Genomic DNA, 23,434 nt, shown 5'->3' on the forward strand with positions numbered 1-23,434 from the left:
AAATATAGGCTACATCCCCAAACTTCTCGAGAATCTCAAATGGACCTATGAACCTTGGCGATAACTTACCTTTCAGCCCAAACCTCATCACCTTCAGGAAAGGTGAAACTCTAAGAAAAAACGTGTTTGCCAGTAGGTATGACACAAGACGGGTTTCGGACGGGTTCACCCAAACTCAGGACCCGCCCCGCTAGGAAAAATTCGGTCCCAAACCTGCCCCACCTCTTTTTTGGACCCACCCGCCCCGCCCCGCATTAAAACCCGGTTAGACCCACCTACCCCCTTATCTTTAACTTTAAATTTTTTTAAATTGAATTATTATTTATTATATATACATACATGAATATATATTAAATGAAATATATATAGTATATGTAAGTACATATTTAATTATATATTATGTATACAATATTATATTATATACGTACATAATATATATATATATATATATATAAAAAAATTTTTAGCTTCCCAACAAATGATGCACACTTTGTGTCCGACCACTAAAATCCAATGCCGTGATTTAGTGGTGTGAAAAATCAAAAACAAAAACAACTAAAACCCGGCATAGGGTTTTAGTGGGCAGGAATTTGTTGGGAATCTTAACACTTCTATATATATATATATATATATATATATATATATTAACATTATTTATTATATATTATATATAGCCCATTGTCATCCCTACTCACCAAGTTGAAACTGCAGAGGTCTACGCTATGTGTTGGCATAACTGCATGTCGATCCTGAGCAGCTCTAACTCTCTATCTGATCAATTCTACTTTTGTCTGCGATCTGCTGCACTAACTCTGGTCCCTCAACTTGACAATCGCCAAATTCATCCCAAAACAATGGTGTACGACAACGGCGTCCATACAAGGCCTCAAAAGGTGTCATGTCAATACTGCAATGGTAACTTTTATTATAAGCAAAGTCTAGGAAGGACAAATGATCCTGTCAAGCTGGCCCAAAATCTATCACAAAAACTCTGAGCATGTCCTCGAGGGTGCAAATAATCTGGTCCGACTGACCATCGGTCTCCGAATGATAAGTTGTACTCAAACTCAGAGAAGTACAAAAAGCACGCTGAAAGCTACCCCAAAATCTGGAGGTAAACCTTGGATCTCTTGACTGACGATACTCAGTGGAATCCCATGTAGACGTACAATCTCTTGAACATACAGTCGCGTCATCCAATCAAAAATAAAGTCTCGGTTATACGAAAAGTGGGTGACAAAGGAAAATGGGTGACAAAGTCCATCGTCACGTGTTCCCACTTCCACTCAGGAATCTTTAAACTCCGAAACAACTCTTTTGGTCGTCTGAACTCTGTCTTGACTTGTTGACAAATAATGCATTGTGACACAAACATGTAAATATTGTGCTTCATAACTTTCCAACAGAACCTCGTTCGGAGATCCTTGTACACATTGATTCTGTCTGGGTGTACTGAGAATCTACTGCGATGAGTCTGAGACGATATCTATTCTCTCAACACTGGATCATCAGGAACTACTACATGTCCCGAAATACACAACAAACCATCTTCCTGAAGGTGAAAACCAGATGTATTGTCTCCATGAGCTAACCGAGCTAACTTCTAAGTCTTCAGATTGAGCAACTCGATTGCCTTCGCCTGGCAGAGGGCTGGGGGAAAGTGCAACTACTTGAACAATCTACGAAAGTCCGTCCACAAAACACGGCCTTGCTCCTGGAACAACTGTGCGGACGCAAATCTCCACCACTTGTGAGCATGACCCTCCAAAAGAAAAGTAATGGCCTCCATAATCTGCTCTTTCGAGCAGTCAAAAACACGAAAACAACTCTTCATGCGCTCAAATCAATCCTCAATAACCTCTGGAGTCTCACCTGCCACCAAAGTCTTAGGGCCCATCTAAAATAATCTGTAACGATCCAACTTCCTTCCATCACATCCCTCCCCAGCCTATAGCATGAGATCGGATCGCATGGTTTAACGGGCATCGTACTCATGACCTCCCCACTCCTGGCAGTGGGTTTTTTCCCTCCCCAGCACTTGAACCTTGTACCTTCAGGATAAGTACATAGATTCTTAGTATGAGTACGATGCCCGTCGAACCATGCGATCCGAGCCCATGTTGTAGGCTGGGGAGGGATGCGATGGAAGGACGTCGGATCGTTACAAAATAGGGAGCTCAATTGGTACCAGCACTTTAAGAATCTATGTACTTATCCTGGAGGTACAGTGAAACGCCTACTACTAAAAAAAATGCGAAAAAACTTTTTTTTTTTTATAATACTATACATATACGCCCATACATATATGTATATAAAAATAACATATATTACTTAAATAACCTGAAAAATATTAAATAAATAAATAAATCCTTAAAAATGTTTCATGCATCAATTTAAAATGATAAAAAATGCTGCTGAAAAATCTCATATGCGGAATAATAATAAAATAAAACATGTTTCAAAATTCCATCATAATAGACTAAATAACTGCGACGGTCACGGGGTCCACTGCTCCGTGAGCTCATACGTCCTCACCATCGGTAGGAGCTACATAAATGTCATCATGCTCACCTGCACCATATAAGCATAGTGAGCCTAGGGGCTCAACATGTCTAATCCTTTATAACAAGGTTAAAAATAATGCATCACGTAGATACTAATACATATACATGTACATGAGCATGCATGGAAACATCTTTCATAACATAAATGCTGAATCATAAATCTTAAACATAACATAACATTCTTCATCATACATAACATAATTGAGCATGTCATAAACATAAAAACTGAGTATGATCATATCCATGAATGTGACTAATAACTGTGCCGACTGATCAGTCTAAAGAACCATCGTACGTGGAGGTGGATAAATCCACCTCTATGCTGGTAGTAAACTACCTCTGTGTCAGTGGTAAAACCACTTCTATGCCGGTAGTAGAACTACCTCTGTGTCAGTGGTAAAACCACTTCTATGCTGTCACATCACTTCAATTTTCATAAAAATATTTTTCATGCTCAATTCTTAATCATAAACACATCATAAAATATTTCATGTATGCATGCACTTAAAATATGTCCGTAATATATATTTAATTAATTTTAATAATAAATATACTTTTACTTAAAATAGACTTCATGCATAAAAATAATTAAATATATATTCCGGACTTAGTTTATTTTCATGGGTTGGTCCAGACTGCTGATCACTCACTCTAAGCCCATTAAACTTAAATAAAATCCAATAATCATATTTTAGCCCAAATAACTTAATTAAACTTAACTTGACCTAAATAAAATATTTAAGCCCAATTACTTAACTTAAGCCCAATAAAACTCTAGACTGATCCAAAATCCACTGACTGGCCCAAAAATTCTCATGGACTCCCAAACCCATAAAAATCATTGTGCTAACTTAAATAAATTATTTAAGGCCCAAATAAAATTATTTGGAGGTCCAAATAATTTTATTTCAAATTAATTTACCCAAAAACCAATTAAAACATTAAACCTTTAAAAATTTAAAATACTCAAGCCCGACCCACCTAACCCGGACCCGGACCGACTTAACCCAACCCATGACTACCTGACCCGACCCAGCACTCAACCCTGACCCATAACCCGACCCAGCAACCCCCCTCCAAACCCCAAACCCGATCACCCCTCTCTTTTTCTTCTCGGCTGGGCCCTGCTCCGGCCGCCCCTGGCCGGAGCACCACCTCCCATGGATATCCCACATCCAGGGGGTTCTAACACAACAAGAATTAGACCAAACCATGGCCCGAGGAGTGAGAACGAAGCTCTGCACCAGACGCCTTCCTCCTCCTCGCGCGCAGACTGAGCAGTCGCCAAACTTTCGTTCGTGCGGCTTCCTCCAACAACCAAAGACCGTGAAACCACTTCTCAATTTTAGCCAACCTCTAAATCTTTTAAACCCAACAAACCACACACAAATCCATGGCTTGAGTAAGGAGAACGACCCCTCTCTTCCCAAAGCCCTAACCTGCGCGTCCGTGTGCATCAGAAGTGAATAGCTTCGTTTCCAGCCTATGACACCCTAAAACTCTGAACAAACTCGACCCTAAGGCACCCTGGGACCCCTCTGACTCGAGCCCTCAGCCCTGGACCATACCATGCTGAAGAAAAATGTGAGCCATGCCAAGTAGACACTCAAACATGCATCAAACATCCATGAAATTGCATAATTCGAAAATATCTGATAAAAATCTGAATAAAACCCAACATGAATGGTTAATAGCTTATATGGTGTTCAAATGAAAGAATAAACATGCCTTAAACGAAGATAGATTGAGAAACGAGACAATAATCGCGTGTACGGCGCACCGGGACGACGAACGAACCAAAGACTCCAAGAATCTATGAAGGATCGGCTATGGAGATTGCTTTCTGCTGAACGTGAGAATGGGGGTGGGAGGAGATGGGAGTTGTCGGCTGAGTGGGGTTAGGGTAGGGTAGGTTTTTGTTTTAAATTTTTGTAACTAGGAATAAATTTGGATAATAACTAGTATAAAATAATTAGGTAGATAATATAACATAAATATAAGATTTTAAACTCTTAAAAATACCTACTAATCTGATAACTAATAAAAAATCCCGAAATACTAATTTATAGTATTTTTAAAAATTAATAAAAGTCATTAAAATGACTTATTTTGGCTAAAAATCAACTCTTAAATAAATATATAATTAAATACTAAAATTTTCTTGACAAAATACCTTAAAATAAGATTTTAAGGCTCATAAACTCATAAAATATTTTTGGCTAAGAATTTTGGTATCTCGTTCATCCACGGTCCCGTCTACGCGATCAAAATAATAAATATTCTCAAAAATCCAAAAATACCATAACTGCGGGTTAAATGATAAAATAAATTTAAATCATGCATATAATTCACATAATAACACATAAATGTCATTTAACCCAAATATAAATTTTTAAATAATTATTTTCCCTAATTATGCATGCGAATTTACGTATTAAAATTTTTCGGGTGTTACATACAGGGATGATAAAAACTTGTACTTATCTTGGAGGTGCAAGGTTCTATCCCTGGGGAGGGCAAAAACCCACTGCCAGGAGTGGGGAGGTCATGATTTGCGATGCCCGTCGAACCATGTGATCCGAGCCCATGCTACGGGTTGGGGAGAGATGCGATGGAAGGATGTTGGATCGTTACAGAATCAGTGCATCTTAAAACAGCGTCTACCCTCACGGTGATGGCGGTGCGTACAGGGATGTCTCTGAGCATCATCATTTCCCCAATGCCTTACACTACCGTGACTCTCTTCGTCTCTACGCGTCGTCTAAAAGGATTGATGGTCATCAAAAATCCAAAAAGTCAAACCTAAGTCCCAAATCCTACGCATGCTATGATACTATAAATGTAGTGACCCTAATCGGATCACCTAATCTAAACCTTAATAAGCATGCAATCGAGATAACTGAAGCAATAGATAAAACAGTGGAAACTAAAAATGTGTTTACAAACAAAATAGGCGGTATACAACTGGTAACTAAAACCATGGGCAATAACTATTTAAAAAACCAAATCGAATAACCAGTAACACTACTAAACTAATAGAAACTCACTGCATCCACAACACCAGCTCTCAACCCTGTCTCAACCCACCGGCGTCGTCTAACCTGAGACCTGCCCCGTCGAATAGGGTATCCAAGAAAAAACACTGAGCGTGAGAGACCTTGCTTAATACGATAAGCACGAGTATACAGACCTAGTATGATGCATGCAATGGATACTGTTTAACAAGATATCTGCTCAGTCTGGACGTCAATGAGTATGCAGTACCAACTGGGTCAACTCCGCTGGGTACCTCCACACACTCTTCTGGTCTACCGTAGCATTAGTCCTCATCATCACGACGTCTCCCGATGTCAGAAAATATATCAAGGAATGTAGGGCTGAGCGACCCTATTACTAATGCTATCTTGAAGGAGACACGGCTCAACATGAATATGGACATGCAACATAATATATTAAAGTAGTAAAACATGTATCATGATGATGAAACTTAAAATTTGTAATTATTTATATGTTAAAAAGTGTGTTTTAAAATTAAAGTTTCATTAAAATTATGAAGTTGTATTATTTTAGTGTTATGTGTTTATATTTAAATATTTTACTAAAAATGTTGTATTTTATGTTTTGCGCAGGTTTGGTAAAAATAAAATTACTCAAGCTACAAAGGTCATATTGGAGTAATCTCAAATCCTGTAAAATCACAAAAGAGGCATCTTCAACTTTGTAGAAGACAAGAAATTCCAAAAACCTCATTAAGATGATCAAAATAATCAAACATCAAAATGAAGACAGATTTACTTTTATTATGACCAGCTTGTAGTAAAAATATCATAAATATTTCACATTTTACCCAAAAGAGATGAATTATATGTCCAAACACATCTACACAAAATATTCTACGTGTTCTATGTTGAATGAAAAGGCTGAATCGGTGGTCTAAGGCATCAAACATGTCAATTAAAGTTGGGTCATGGTATTGACATTCAAGGAGACAAGCACCCACCAACTTTACTATTCCACATTTAATGAGCCTTGGACTCTTGCTCTCATTTGACCTATAAATAGATGTGTTGTATAAGCTTTGTAGTGCGCAAAAGTGTAGAGAAATTCCTCAATTGAAAAATAAATATTGTGTGTGTAAGAATAAGAGTTTGAGTGTGCATATTTCTCCAAGTTTAAGTATGAAATTTCTTTTATCCTTACTCTTGAGTCTTATGTTCATGGCAAGCTAAATATTTTTATGTCAAAGTGAAAAGGTTTCATTGTTGGTCAAGTAAGATTGTTTATATTTTGTATATTCTTTCTTTTTCTATTATTTATTTTGTTTTACTAATTGATCTTTATTTGTAGGTATAATTTGGATGATTTATTGTTATCTATTTACATCAAATACTTGGTACCTTGAATGTGGTTACCTTGATTTGTTGTCTAATATGATACAATAAATACTACAATAATTATATACTATAAATATATGCATCAATTTATAATAAAGTCATATATATTATTTAGACAATAGCGTGGCTCTGCCGATTTTTCTAAATAATATATTGTGATTTGATCCAACATTTACTTTCTCGCAACTAACATTTACTTTCCGCAATTAACATTTACTCTTCGCAACTAACATTTACATTTCCGTAATTAACATTTACTTTCTCGCAACTAACATAAAACAAAATTCATATATTTTATTTAGACGATAGCGTGGCTCTGCCGGTTGTTCTAAATGAAATATGTTGATTTGATCTAACATTTAATTTTATGTCAATTTATATTTATGCACTTATATATATATTATGGGTACCATATATTAATTATCGGTTAATCTGATATTAATATAGTGGAAACTATATTATATGATATATTTGTTTAAATATTTAATTGTTCTTTTATGTTTATATTTATGCATATATATATATATATATTATGGGTACCATGTATTAAATATCGGTTAATCTGATATTAATATAGTGGAAACTATATTATATGATATATTTGTTTAAATATTTCATTGTTCTTTTATGTTTATTATTATTTTAGTTTTTTTTATTTATTTTTGTTAAGCAACCTTAAATAAACCAACAATGAACCTTTGAAGCTTTGACAATTTTATAATTTGTATTAGAAGTTTTATAATAATATTTCCATCTATAATATATCATTGCTAAAATTAAACCTACAATATCCTCTCCGTAGATCGATCTCGTACTCACGAGTATATTACTTGCAGACAACCTACACTTGGGTGAATTACAATTTAAGTTGTAGCAAGTTTTTGGCGCCGTTGCCGGGGAGGTATAAATTAAGTTTAATTTTTTTTATTTATGTTATTTATTTAAATAGTATGTTGTTTTTAATTGTATGATTGTTTGGAGTCGTAAACAAAGTGGTAGACTTGTTCGAGTATTTGAAAATATTTTAAACATGGTGGATAATTCTAATAATCAAGATGATAATAATAATAATAATCAAGAACATGAACAACCAAGAACACTTAGGCACCATATGAATCCAATAAGAACTAGTACACCATCTTGTTTAGTTTTTCCTCCAGATGCATCTAATTTCAATTTTAAACCTCAAATTATTCAACTTTTACCAAATTTTCATGGTCTAGATTCTGAAAATCCATATTTGCATTTAAGAGAATTTGAGGAGGTTTGCAACACTTATAATGATCAAAATTGTAGCATGGATATTGTTCGATTAAAGTTTTTCCCTTTTTCTTTAAAAGATAAAGCCAAAATATGGTTGCAAAATTTGAGATCAAGTTCAATAACATCATGGGAAGAAATGCAACAACAATTTCTAAAAAAAGTTTTTCCCTTCCCATAGAACAAACTCTTTTAAAAGACAAATTACAACTTTTTCTCAAAAACAAGGGAAAACATTTTATCAATGTTGGGATAGATATAAAGAGTTACTTAATACATGCCCACATCATGGTTTTGAAATATGGAGGATAGTTTTTTACTTTTATGAAGGTTTAATACCTAAAGATAGACAAATGATAGAATTCATGTGTAATGGAACTTTTGAAGATAAAAACCCAAATGATGCTATGGAATATTTGGAGTCATTAGCAGAAAATGCTCAAAATTGAGATAATATAGGCTCAATTGAACCACCAAGTAAAACCAATAATTCAACAAATGGGGTTGGTATTTACCATCTTAAAGATGATGTAGATATTCAAGCCAAACTTGCATCTTTAGCAAGAAAAATTGAGTCATTAGAAATGAAAAAGAGTTATCAATTAAAAAGTGTTCAAAAAAATTATTTGTCATATATGTGACACACATGATCATCTTACAAAAAAATTGTCCTACTTTGCCTTCATTTAAAGAAAGTCTCCATGAACAAGCCAATTATGTTAACAATTTTAAAAAACCAACATAGATCATTTTTCACAAACATATAATCCTGGTTGGAGAAATCATCCTAATTTTAGTTAAAGAAACGATAATAATGCACAACCTTCACAACAACCTTTTCAAAATAACCAAAACCATCAAGGTTATGTTCCTTATATCCCACCTCCAAGAAAATATTTTGAAGATGAAATTCATGCATACATTCAAAAGCAAGAGTCTATCAATATTCAAAACATTCAATCTATGAATAATTTGAAAGAAACTCTTGCAAAATTTGCATCTGCACTTAATATTCATGAAAAAGGAAAATTTCCATCTCAACCACAACCTAATCCTAAAAATCAAAATCAAGATAAATTTGATCAAGTAAAAGCTGTTATTACTCTTAGAAGTGGTAAAATAGTTAATGATGCATATAGTGATGAAAACAAAGATCATTTAAACTCAAAGAGTAAGGATGAAAATCTTGATACTTTCGAAAAAAATGATACTTTGAGTCCTAAGATTGAGAAAGTTGACGATAAATTATCTGAAGTAATATGTGAGTCAAATAAACCTGTTCCTTTTCCTCATGCATTAGTAAACAATAAAAAACAAAAAAAAATGATTCTGATATTTATGAAGTTTTTAAACAAGTAAAAATAAATATTCCATTATTAGATGCTATTAAACAAGTGTCTTCTTATGTAAAGTTTTAAAAAGATTTATGTACTGTGAAAAGACAATTGCATGTAAAGAAGAAAACATTCTTAACTGAAACAAGTAAGTTTTATTATTCAAAATAAATTCTACTTTAAAATATAAAGATCCAGGTTGTCCAACAATTTCATGCATTATTGGAAAAAATAAAATTAAAAAAGTTTTGTTAGATTTGGGAGCAATTTGGGAGCAAGTGTGAATTTACTTCCTTATTCAGTTTATGAAAAACTTAAGTTAGGAGATTTAAAACCTACATCTGTCACTCTTTTACTAGCCGATAGGTCAATCAAAATACCTAGAGGTATCGTAGAAGATGTGTTAGTTCAAGTCGATAAATTCATATATCCTGTGGATTTTATTGTCTTGGATACACAACCAATAGAAGTGCATAATGAAATTCCAGTAATATTGGGACGTCCATTTCTAGCAACTTCAAATGCTTTAATTAATTGTCAAAATGGAATAATGAAATTATCTTTTGGAAATATGACTTTAGAACTTAATGTGTTCAACTTATGTAAACAACCAATTATTAATGAAGATGAAGATGACAATGCAATAGAAACAATTATGGAAGAAAATATACACCAAGAAAACTTAAATCAACAATCTGAAGTTTATTTAGTGGAAAGTGTTTTTAAATCAAAGTTATTTGAAGAAATTAATGAACTTGAAGAAGTAAAAGAAGATGATCATCCAAAACTTGAATTAAAACATTTGCCAAAAAAACTAAAATATGCTTTTCTTGGTGAAAATCAAACATATCCTATTGTAATATATTCTACCCTCTTACCAAAACAAGAAGAAGATTTAATAATATTACTTAAAAAACACAAAAATACAATTGGATGGACTTTGCAGGATATTAAAGGTATAAATCCTTTAATCTGCACACATAGAATTCACTTGGAAGAAAATGCTAAAACATATCAACAACCTCAAAGAAGATTAAATCCACACATGAAAGAAGTTGTTAAAAATGAAGTTTTAAAACTATTAGATGCCGGAATTATTTATCCAATCTTGGATAGTAAATGGGTAAGTCCAACACAAGTAGTACCAAAAAAATCAGGCATCACTATTATAAAAAATGAAAAGGAAGAATTATTACAAGCTAGGATTCCATCTAGTTGGCGTATGTGCATTGATTATAGAAAATTAAATGATGCAACTAGAAAACATCACTTTTCGTTACCATTTTTAGATCAAATTTTAGAGAAAGTGGCTGGTAATCCTTATTATTTTTTTCTTGATGGGTATTCGGGGTATTATCAAATACCAATATCATTAGAAGATCAAGAAAAAATTACTTTCACTTGTCCTTTTGGAACTTTTGCATTTAAAAGAATGTCATTTGGTTTATGTAATGCTCCGGCAACTTTTCAAAGATGCATGCTAAGTATTTTTAGTGACATGATTGAAGAATTTGTGAAAGTTTTTATGGATTATATAACTGTTTTTGGAAACTCATTTGAAAACTGTCTTAAAAATTTGGAAGAAGTTTTAAAAAGATGTGAAGAAAAAAATCTAGTTTTAAATTGGGAAAAATGTCATTACATGGTTAAATCCGGAATTGTGTTAGGGCATGTCATATCTGAAAAAGGAATTGAAGTTGATAAAGCTAAGGTTGATGTTATTGCTAATTTACCATCACCAAACACGATCAAAGAAATTCGATCATTTTTGGGTCATGCGGGATTTTAAAGAAGATTCATAAAAAATTTTAGCATAATATCGAAACCAATTTCAAATCTTTTAACAAAAATGCACAATTTGAATGGACTCAAGAATGTGAAACTGCTTTTAAAAAGATAATTAATCTTTTAACTACATCACCTATTTTACAACCTCGTGATTGGTCTTTACCATTTGAATTAATGTGTGATGTAAGTGATTATGCTGTAGGAGCCGTGTTAGGACAAAGAAAAGAAGGTAAACCTCATGTGATTTACTATGCTAGTAGAACCTTAAATAGTGCTCAAATCAATTATTCAACAACTGAAAAAGAATTACTTTCAGTAGTGTTTGCATTAGATAAATTTCGATCCTATTTAATTGGTTCTACTACTATTGTTTATGCTGATCATTCTGCCATAAAATATTTATCAAATAAACAAGATGCTAAGCCGAGATTAATAAGATGGATTTTGTTGTTACAAGAATTTGATCTTGTAATAAAAGATAAAAAAGGAAAAGAAAATGTAGTAGCCGATCATTTATCAAGAATAATTTTTTAATCGTCTCAAAATGAAAGACCAATAAATGAAAATTTTCCGGATGATCAACTATTCTATGCTACTACTATGCCTTGGTTTGCTAATATTGTAAATTTTCTTGTGACAAATAAAATGTCTTCTCATTGGAGTTCACAAGATAAAAATAAATTCTTGAAAGAGGTCAAAAAATTTTATTGGGATTATCCTTATTTGTTTAAGTATTGTCCTGATCAAATTTTTTGACGTTGCATACCCGACAATGAGGTAAGTAGTGTCATTAAGTTTTGTCATTCTGAGGCATGTGGAGGTCATTTTTCGTCAAAGAAAACAGCTGCAAAAATCTTTCAATGTGGATTTTATTGGCCTTCTTTATTCAAAGATACGCATTCATTTTGCAAATCTTGTGAAAATTGTCAGAAAATGGGTTCAATTTCAAAACGAAATATGATGCCTTTAAATCCAATCATGATTATTAAAATATTTGACAGTTGGGAAATAGATTTTATGGGTCCATTCCCATTATCTTTTGGATTTACTTATATTTTAGTGGCTGTCGATTAAGTTTCAAAATGGATTGAAGCCATTGCATGTAGAACTAATGATCATAAAATTGTGATAAAATTTTTGAAAGAAAATATTTTTAGTCGATTTGGAATACCTAGAGCTATAATCAATGATGTGGGAAGTCATTTTATAAATAAATCATTTTCTTCGTTGTTAAGAAAATATGGTATTACACATAAAGTTTCTACTCCATACCACCCTCAAACGAATGGTCAGGTTGAACTTGCAAATAAAGAAATAAAACAAATTTTGGAAAAAACTGTTAATTCAAATCGAAAAGATTGGTCTTTAAGATTAAGTGATTCATTATGGGCATATAGAACTGCATTTAAAACATCATTAGGGATGTCACCATATAGGTTAGTTTTTGGTAAGCATTGTCATCTACCTGTTGAAATTGAACATAAAGCTTATTGAGCTATTAAAGTATTTAATACTAATTTAGATGATGCATCTAAATTAAGAAAATTGCAACTAAATGAACTAGAAGAATTAAGAAATGATGCATATGAAAATGCAAAGATTTATAAAGATAAAACAAAAGTCTTTCATGATAAAAATATTATGAGAAAATCGTTTGAAATTGGACAAAAAGTTTTACTTTATAATTCTCGCTTGCATTTGTTTCCAGAAAAACTTAGATCACGATGGACAGGTCCATATGTTGTAAAAAATGTTTATCCTCATGGTGCTGTTGATGTTGAAAATCCTAAAAATAATAATGTGTTTAAAGTTAATGGGCAAAGGCTTAAACCATTTTTAGAAAATAAAATTCTTAATGATGAGTTTATGCCTTTATATGATCCAAATTAAGTGTTACTTATATTTTCATTTTATTTTTGCAGAATTGAGTTCACTTCCCGATTAAGTGGCGGATAACGGTACTCCGTGACTTCTTTTAGTCGGTTTTCTTTCAATTTTCCAAAATAATTGAAAAAAAAATTGAAAAAAAAATCTTTATTTTCAAAATGGATGAAGCTATCAAAGAACATGGTAAATATTTTCCATCTGTTTCTAAAAAAGTTCTGAGAATGATTTATGAAGTTAGATGTAAAAGATTGAGAATGCTTATGCAAAAAGGAATTCCGAAGGATATTCGTCTTATAATTGAAGCCAAAGTTCGATTGGGTGGTGAAGTTCCAAAATTTTTACTTGTTCGAAATATGTCTGGACTAGGAAAAATCACCTATGCGATGAAAATGAGGGCCAAGAGATTAGATGTTTGTCATAAATGTGCCAGATGGACTTGTGATAGACGATGCAGATCTTTGGGATATGTTTCCATAAATAGAGAAGATAAAATTGATTTCATTAAGAATGGGCTGAGTTAAGAGTCATTAGATGATATCTCATTGACTCTTGAGACGCATTCTAGTGGAGATGTGCAAGGTCAACTTCTTCGTTTATGGAAACTATTCCAAGCACAGCGTCATGGTAATGGTTTTGGAAATTTGACTAAAAAAAACCCTATTTGCCAATTTATAAGAAAATTGGATGGTAAGCCAACCCTCGACTCATAAATATTGAAGGAACACTGTGAGCCACAATCACTGTATATACGCATGCATGTCATTATTATATATTATTATTTTTATTGTTTTCGTTATTATGTTCACACCTGTATTCCTATTTCTGTCGTATTCCTTGTTTTCCTTATAAAATAACTCAACTATCTCTATATTTTTGCAGAAAAAAAAACATGGCAGGATCTGCTTCACAAAAATTGAAAAATATTTGTGTATTTTGTGGTTCTAATACTAGAAAGAGTGAAATATTTGTTGATGCAGCAATTAATCTTGGAAAAAAGTTAGCAGAGAGAAAAATTCACTTGGTATACGGAGAAGGCAATATTGGGTTAATGAGATCTATTTCAACAGCAGCTCATCTTGGAGGTAGTTAGGTTTTGGGTATTATTCCTACAGCTTTAGCTGAAGGAAATATTACAGGTGTTACGGTTGGGGAAGAGTTGAAAGTTTCATCAATGTACGAGAGAATAACTAAAATGATAGATAATTCTGATGCTTTTATTGCCTTACCAGGTGGTTTTGGTACTTTAGAAGAAATTTTTCATGTTGTTTCTTGGGCATAACTTAATATTCATAATAAACCTATTGGCTTGTTGAATATCAATAACTATTATGATGGTTTGTTGACTTTTCTTGATGTAGTTGTGGAACAAAATTTCATTTCAGAAAATTCACGAATGATGCTTATCTCTGCTTCGAATGACGACCAATTAATTGATGATCTCCAAGTTTTTGTTCATCAACCTGATTCGGCTATAACAAATATCAATTGGTCTCAACCAACCAGTAAGAAAAGGAAACTGGATCATTGATTCAACATGTCACGAAATGGTTTGTGTTTGTTCCTCATCTTCAATAAATTTCAGGTGATATCTCTTTCATCATGTACTTTTTATTTTTCTTAAAAAAAATTAAAAACAATGTCATATTCAGGTTTGGGGGAGGGTTTATCTTTTAAAAATAAATTTTTTTAAAAAATTTAAAAATAAAAAAAAAATTTCTTTAATAATATTTATTTTTCCTTTTTCAATGGCAGAGTAAGGAGTGAAAAAATCCTGGCACGCATTAGTTTTTATTTATAATATTATCACAATAGATTAGATTTTAATATTCCGTATATATTTAAATTGTAAACTACTAAGAAAATAAAGTCTTTTTATATATATGTTTGTTTACACTTCTTTTTATCAATTTAATAAAAAATATATAATTGATGGGATATAAGTTACAAATAATATATAATTGTGTGTTTTCAAATAACATATTTTCTAAAAATTTTATGATTATATAGTTACAGTGATATTGATTGAATGAATAATAACATGTATAATTGAAGGAATTAAATTGTAAAAGTGCAATCTATACTCACATAAATTTTGTGAGTGAGAGGTGAGAATTGAGAAAACAACTTATAAGCTTTTATTGATTATTAAGAATTGGTTGATTACTAGATTAAACCCATTTTGAAAAAAAAACAAAACAAAACAAAACAAAAAAAATAAAAATTATTGTGCATATAAAAATTGACTGCAAAGTTGTTTGAAGTTTGATTGTAATGATGTAGAGTATTAATATCACTACTATAATTCTCATGGTAAATTTTTAATAGATTTACCTCATAAATAAATAAATGAACTTTGAAAATAGAAAAAAAGAAAAAAAATGTTACATATTCAAAGTTTATTGTAGTTATTTGGTTTTGTAAATACAACTTTGCAGCCAAGTGCAAAAAAAAAAAAAATTAGAAAAAAGAAAAAAAAACATTGAAAAAAAAAATAAAATGGGTTTATTCTTTGTAAATTATCCTATCTTATTTTCAATATTAGGTTATTTGATTGTCTGCTTTACATATTAGCCATTTTCAATGAGTGTATAATTTTCTTCCAACTCCATGAGTGAAAAACAACTATATATGAAATACTTTAACCCGAGAGAATATAGAGTTTAAACTTTTACATTAATATTTCTGATATTATACATGTTATGAAAATGATTTCTATTATCATTTTGATTATATTATTCTCAAAATTTTTAGAAAATATTTATATAAAAAATTATATATATTTAATATTTTGATATTCTGTGAAATATATATGTATAACCCATCCAATTATATATTAATATATTAGTTGATAGCAAGATTTATAAATAAACATATGATCTCCTTACAATTGTGTTTTAAAATGTTAAGGTTTGCAAATTTGAATATATATATTAAGGAATAAAAATCTAACTTGTGATTTTATGATATTTTATGATATTTTATTACTAAGGGACTAGTAATTAGACGGTTTGGGGGTGTGATGAAACTTAAAATTTGTAATTATTTATATGTTAAAAAGTGTGTTTTAAAATTAAAGTTTCATTAAAATTATGAAGTTGTATTATTTTAGTGTTATGTGTTTATATTTAAATATTTTACTAAAAATGTTGTATTTTATGTTTTGCGCAGGTTTGGTAAAAATAAAATTACTCAAGCTACAAAGGTCATATTGGAGTAATCTCAAATCCTGTAGAATCACAAAAGAGGCATCTTCAACTTTGTAGAAGACAAGAAATTCCAAAAACCTCATTAAGATGATCAAAATAATCAAACATCAAAATGGAGACAAATTTACTTGTACTATGACCAGCTTGTAGTAAAAATATCATAACTATTTCACCTTTTACCCAAAAGAGGTGAATTATATGTCCAAACACATCTACACAAAATATCCTACGTGTTCTATGTTGAATGAAAAGGCTGAATCGGTGGTATAAGATATCAAACATGCCAATTAAAATTGGGTCATGGTATTGACATTCAAGGAGACAAGCACCCACCAACTTTACTATTTCACATTTAATGAGCCTTGGAATCTTGCTCTCATTTGGTCTATAAATAGATGTGTTGTATAAGCTTTGTAGTGTGCAAAAGTGTAGAGAAATTTCTCACTTGAAAAATAAATATTGTGTGTGTAAGAATAAGAGTTTGAGTGTGCATATTTCTCCAAGTTTAAGTATGAAATTTCTTTTATCCTTACTCTTGAGTCTTATGTTCATGGCAAGCTAAATCTTTTTATGTCAAGGTAAAAAAGTTTCATTGTTGGTCAAGTAAGATTGTTTATATTTTGTATATTCTTTTTTTTTCTATTATTTATTTTGTTTTACTAATTGATCTTTATTTGTAGGTATAATTTGGATGATTTATTGTTATCTATTTACATCAAATACTTGGTATCTTGAATGTGGTTACCTTGATTTGTTGTCTAATATGATACAATAAATACTACAATAATTATATACTATACATATATGCATCAATTTATAATAAAGTCATATATATTATTTAGACAATAACGTGGCTCTACCGGTTGTTCTAAATAATATATTGTGATTTGATCTAACATTTACTTTCTCACAACTAACATTTACTTTCCGCAATTAACATTTACTTTCCGCAACTAACATTTACTTTCGCAATTAACATTTACTTTCCGCAACTAACATTTATATTTTCGCAATTAACATTTACTTTCTCGCAACTAACATAAAACAAAAGTCATATATTTTATTTAGACGATAGCGTGGCTCTGCCGGTTGTTCTAAATGAAATATGGTGATTTGATCTAACATTTAATTTTATGTCAATTTATATTTATGCACTTATATATATATATATTATGGGTACCATATATTAATTATCGGTTAATCTGATATTAATATAGTGGGAACTATATTATATGATATATTTGTTTAAATATTTAATTGTTTTTTTATGTTTATATTTATGCATCTATATATATATATATATATATATTATGGGTATCATGTATTAAATATCGGTTAATCTGATATTAATATAGTGAGAACTATATTATATGATATATTTGTTTAAATAGTTCATTGTTCTTTTATATTTATTCTTATTTTAGTTTTTTTTTTTTATTTTTGTTAGCAATCTTAAATAAACCAACAATGAACCTTTGAAACCTTGACAATTTTATAATTTGTATTAGAAGTTTTATAATAATATTTTCATCTATAATATATCATTGCTAAAATTAAACCTACAACATCCTCTCCGTGGATCGATCTCGTACTCACGAGTATATTACTTGTAGACAACCTACACTTGGGTGAATTACAATTTAAGTTGTAGCATATGACACATAAAATGCAACATATAAACATGCATACTCACTGTCAATCACAGTCAGTACTTACGTACCTCATTAAGGTAGTCCTAGTAGCACCAGTCTAGGGCCCAGGTCTACAAGAAAATATTTACTATATCAATATTACTGATCTAAAAGTTTTAACTTAGCTAATAGATACCCTCTAATACTATTAGAGATCTAAGGTTATACCTTCGTCTGCAGTTAGCCTTTTGGTGTCGAAAGTCCTAACTATTGGGTACAACTCCGCTGTGATTACAGAAGTGTCTCGCTAACACCCGAGCCTTGGCTATATGGTTAGAAACCTTCACAAACCACCAAGAAGGAGATGGAAAAACAAGTGAACTGGCAAGTGAAATGTGAGTCTCGCATGCCCTATTTATAGGAAAAGGTTTGGAAGCTTCGATCCTTAGTTCGGAAGCTCCGAACTTGTATGTCTTCCACATGCCGAATTGTCCTGTTCGGAAGTTCCGAGCTCATGCACGTGTTTGCATGTTCAAACCTTGGCGACACATCACTAGTGCGCATGGTCTAACCTAAGGAGGCTCCGATCTCACGTTCGGAAGGTCCGAAATCACCCGTTGCTTCCGATCTTAGTTGCTATGGTTCGGTGCTTCCGAACCTACTTCGGAAGGTCCGATCTCTTCGGTGGTCCCGAAGTCCTGATTCTACATTTTTTTATCTGATTAATCACTTGGTTAATTTAGATTGAAATCTCTTAATCATGTTTAGTCAATTAAGCTCGTAAAATGATATACGGGTTACTACAACAGACCTACGACATTTTGACACCTCGATAATTTGGCTTCATTTTCACATCTAAAGAAATTATTTCCTTTATTTTATACGTTGAATTTTCTTCCCCACATGGTTCAACAATTTGATTTGATTTTGTTTTCTACGTTTTTGTTTGTATGACTTGCAAGAAGACTGATAAACATGTAGGTTTACTTTTTTTTTTTATTCTTCTTCTCATTTTCAATTGTTATCATTTTGGTAATTTGTTTCTTGTATACGGTTGCACCAATCTATTTGTTCGCGGTTCTTGATTATTTTGCTTTGTTTTAAGATGAGAATGTGTCATGTATTTAATCAATCACCCAATGACTTGATTTTTCCAAGCATGAGGATCATGCGGTGATTTGGGTTTTTTCATACTGCGTGTGGTAGGCATTGGAAGGATCATAATAGTATCAGAGATGTAAACTGACATCTAAATATGCAATTCATCATATCGTTATTTTGAAAAACGCTCTCAAACTGCTCGATGAAACCTATATCATTAATAGCTTGATGTAATATTTTTGACATTTTGTTAAGAAAAAATCTTAATAGGTTAGTATTATATTTTTAATCATGGCCATGAGATAATGTACAATTATTAAAAAATTTGAAATACAAATTCAATACATATATGAATGTATATAATTAATTAATTATATACATATATGAATGTTTGCCTCTCATCGTTAATTTAAAAATGCTCTCAATCTGCAATATAATTGATGAATGTATATAATTAATGAATTAATGCAATGTTTTTAGCTTTCTGCTAAAAAAAAATTTAAAGCTTCATGGAACATATAATTTATATGTATGTATTATGTTATACACACATCACGAGTACGGAGTACCTCTTATCATTAGTTTAAAAAATGTTCTCAAACTGCTTGATGATATAATGTTTTTGTCTTTCTGTCAATAAAATTTTTTAAAGCGTAATTAGTTAGTATTGTATTTTGATCATGACCATGAGATAATGTACAATGATTAAATACTTTAAAAATAAAAATACAATAGACATATATAACATATGATTGATATTTACGTATTACGTTATACACAATAAATATATATATATATATATATATATATATATATATATATAACAATTATTTATTTTTTGTGATTGGTAACGAGTCAAGATTATGTGTTCGATTATCATGAGTTGTATGTCAACTTAATTCTTAGGAAAGAGTTGTCTTTGTCGGGAAGGATCGAAAAGTAATGCATGTAATGTCGTAAAATTAGTATAATTATATTCGTCAAAAAAATTTAGTATAATTATAACTTTTGGTAATTAAGGCACACACAATCTTGAGTTTCTTAAGATTGTCTGAAAACCAAAATGTAACCCAAACATGACAAAAAGGAATATAAGTATTAAGTCCCTTGATGCCGAGCTTGTTTGATTGAATAAATCAGATAATGTAACTTTTTTTTAAAAAAAAAAAAAACTGTTCTTAAAAATGGTATCGTTTGGTTACTAAAAACTAGAATTTCTAACTTTTCGATTTTTGTTTCTAAGTAAATTTAAAAATAAAAATAAAAACACTTTCTAATATGGGGAATATTTATCCAAATTTCTTAGAAACGTTTCTTTTTTAAAAAAATTTTTAAAATAAAAATAAAAATAATTTTATTTAAAATGAGAACATATCAAATCCCAAAAACACATTTACCGTTGGCGTCTTTCTCCTTCACCTTTTCTTTGTTTTCTTTGTTCTTTTCATTCTTTTTTAAATTAAAATTAAATAAAATAAATTAGATTTCCTTAAACGACGCTGCCACACAATGCTACACAACTCGGTCTCCTCTTCTACACTGCTCCGCCTTATCCCCGCCACCAACTACAAGCCGGCGGCGACGCTGCTACTACCGCCGACTGAAGCACCATCCACCAGAGTAAATCTCCATGTGGGTCGCCTGAAAACGAGCAAGAGAGGCGTTTCGGTGGTGACACGCGCCGGAGGCATCAGCTCCTCTAGCTATATATTTGCCTTCGTTCTCCCTCTCTCTCTTCTTGCCGTCACTATCTTCACTTCCGTAAGAATTGCTGATAAGCTGGACCAAAAATTTTTCGAAGAGGTAAAGTTTTTGTGTTGATTTTATATTCGCAGTTTCTGTATATACGATTCTTGTGGGTCTTTTCTTGTTCTGCAGAATTTTGTGTTTTTCTTCGTTTTTCATCTTGCTTGGTGGTTTTGATTGGAGATTCCGGGACGGTGGGTGATTTTGCTCCATAGTTTTGATGCTTTATTGGCAAAGATTTATAAAATTAATATTTGATAGAACTGACTAGAGGTTAGTTTTGGCTGGGATGGAACCAGAAAATTCATTTAGAAAAGCAACTTTTATTGTAAATTTGAAATTTGGAGACTGACGAACCAGAGAATAGACAAAGTTGAGCCGCCACCCCTTGGCTCCGTCCCTGGTAAAGATGACAAATTACTCTAAAGCCATCCAAGAGTTTTGCTAAAGATAAAGAATTAATTCTTCGAATTGAGTGCTTCATTAGGAATTGTGATTCATTTCATTTGAGGACAGACAGAGAACAAAGCTTCACTGAAATGATGGCTTGCTGTTAATAAAGATTTGAATTGGGTGTTTAATAGCCGAGTAATAGCAGTGTACCACGATTTTAAGGGAAGAAATTTAGTTCCTAGAGTTTGCTTGAGCTCGAGATTTTTTGGAGATGAAGATATGGAAAATGTCGGAATATAAATATACGTCTGCAATGTGTTTGTGGTGAGTATACAAAACTCCTCACTCTCCATATATTGATAATTCGCGTCGCAGATAGGGAAATCGGGAAGATAAATGGCAGACTGGAAACTTAAGAATATAAATAAAGCTCCTTTTCTCTATAAAGTAATAATCGGGATCTCAGATTGGAAACTTGAGAAGATGAGTACGTTGAAGAATGGATAGTTGATTTATTGAAACAACTTTTCAAGTAGCCTGTGAGAGTGACTATCAGGTGTGCATTTATGTGTCTGCGAAGGTTAAGCTTGCAGACATATTGTATACGTCCCAAGAAACGTTTTATAATTGATGAAACAACAAAAAAATAAGGGGCCAGTTTAAGGTGTGATAATGGACACCAAATCATTATTGATTTTGTTATGGTTTTATGTTAAGTATGCTATGCTGATCAATGATCTTAGAATCGTGTAGCCACTTTTAAGACTTTATGGAAGGAAAGGTGCAATGTCCAGTGATCGTTTTGTCGCCATAAATATATCATTAGCCTGTAAGGCTTAGAATCCTGCAAGGAAAATTTAGGTTGCTTTTCACGTAGTGCCGAACCTAAAGATCTGGCTCTTTTCATAGAAAAATGTATTTGCGGTTTTTAAGTTCTATATTTCAAAGGCAAGAACTTCAGGGCCAAGAGGGGTTAGTAGGTGCGGTCACCCTCCCAAAATTTTTTTTTAATGGGAAATTATTGCTCTGCCACTAGGTGTACACTACTTTGCAGTCATTCACAGTTATCCTACTACAGTTTCTCTTCTTGTAGAAAAAGTACAAGGCTTGAACTTCCTTCAATTTCTTTTGTTTCACGATCCAGCTTGCTGTGAACGAGGCCATCTTGGAAGCAGACGAGGACGGCGTTGAGAATGAGAATGAGAATGAGAATGAAAGTACATCTTCAGACAAAGAATCTGCTCCAATTCGTTCCCGGAATCGTCCTAAACGAGAAGTTGAGGCCTAAATTTGGTTTAGATTGGATGATCGACGGACTAGATGATACTCGCTGGGGACAATTATTTTGATCTTTGCTGTGCAGCAGACTTATTCTTGCCTTCGCTTTTGACAATTGATAAAATTTTATATGCATCCGTATGTATATATGTGGACTACGTTATATTCGAAATTCATAATATATGTACCTCGGTCCTGGAGTTCTGGTAAGTTTACATGTTTTATATGAAACATTTAACATTCATTGCCCACATTTTTTTCCCTCTTATTTTCTCGCAATTACTCTTGTTCCTCACATGCCCAATAATTTTTTACGTCAATTTCCCCATTTTTTCAGGACAACTTTGTAACCAAAGAATTTATGGCTGCAAAAATGCACACTCCCAACGCTCTCTACAGTCCTAGATAATTAAGGTCATCTCCCACTATACACTCTTATTAATCCATTTACTTCAAATATTATATGAAAAGGATATTCCTTTTATTTTACATATATTAATCCTTATCCTTTATCTTTTTACAAATTTAGCGATATAATTAATATTTTTATTTATTATATAACAAATATTTTATTATTAATAAATGTAAAGAATAAAATTTAATTTTATGATTAAAATGTTATTATATAAATTAATACACTAATTATGAGCAAGAGTCAAGTTCAATTTCGATAGTCTAAAACTCCACAATAAATAATAAATTAAAAAATAATATTTTCATTAAAAAAAAATTTGGGCTAGAAAAACAATTCTAGGTTGAGAAGAAAGATTTTTTAAAAGAGTTTTTGTTTTTCTAACTCAAAAAAACTTTTAATGAAAATATTATTTTTTTAATTTATTATTTATTGTGCAT

The 23,434-nt window shown here is 31.6% G+C and overlaps 1 protein-coding gene, 1 non-coding gene and 1 pseudogene across 3 annotated transcripts; 2 read left to right on the forward strand and 1 right to left on the reverse strand.

Moving 5' to 3' along the window:
* Positions 1–8,402: 8,402 nt before the first annotated feature.
* LOC140870188 (small nucleolar RNA R71) lies at positions 8,403–8,513 on the reverse strand. Its single transcript, XR_012147161.1, has one exon. It is a non-coding gene; the product is annotated as a small nucleolar RNA R71 (small nucleolar RNA).
* Positions 8,514–8,864: 351 nt separating this feature from the next.
* Positions 8,865–13,087, forward strand: LOC140860537 (uncharacterized; annotated as a pseudogene).
* A 7,538-nt stretch (positions 13,088–20,625) lies between these two features.
* Positions 20,626–23,046, forward strand: LOC140866462 (uncharacterized). 2 transcript variants are annotated; one of them, XR_012144897.1, is made up of 3 exons: positions 20,626–20,968; positions 22,449–22,788; positions 22,920–23,046. XR_012144897.1 is itself a non-coding variant. In XM_073271452.1 (2 exons), exons 1-2 carry the CDS (start codon positions 20,675–20,677, stop codon positions 22,590–22,592), a joined length of 438 nt encoding a protein of 145 aa, XP_073127553.1. In that variant the 5' UTR covers positions 20,626–20,674; the 3' UTR covers positions 22,593–22,826. The 2 variants fall into 2 exon arrangements, 1 of the variants encoding a protein (XP_073127553.1); XM_073271452.1 differs by lacking the exon at positions 22,920–23,046 and having other exon boundaries at positions 22,449–22,826.
* Positions 23,047–23,434: the final 388 nt, after the last annotated feature.

Source organism: Henckelia pumila, chromosome 4 (genome assembly GCF_033568475.1).
Source record: "Henckelia pumila isolate YLH828 chromosome 4, ASM3356847v2, whole genome shotgun sequence".
Lineage (NCBI taxonomy): Eukaryota > Viridiplantae > Streptophyta > Magnoliopsida > Lamiales > Gesneriaceae > Henckelia > Henckelia pumila.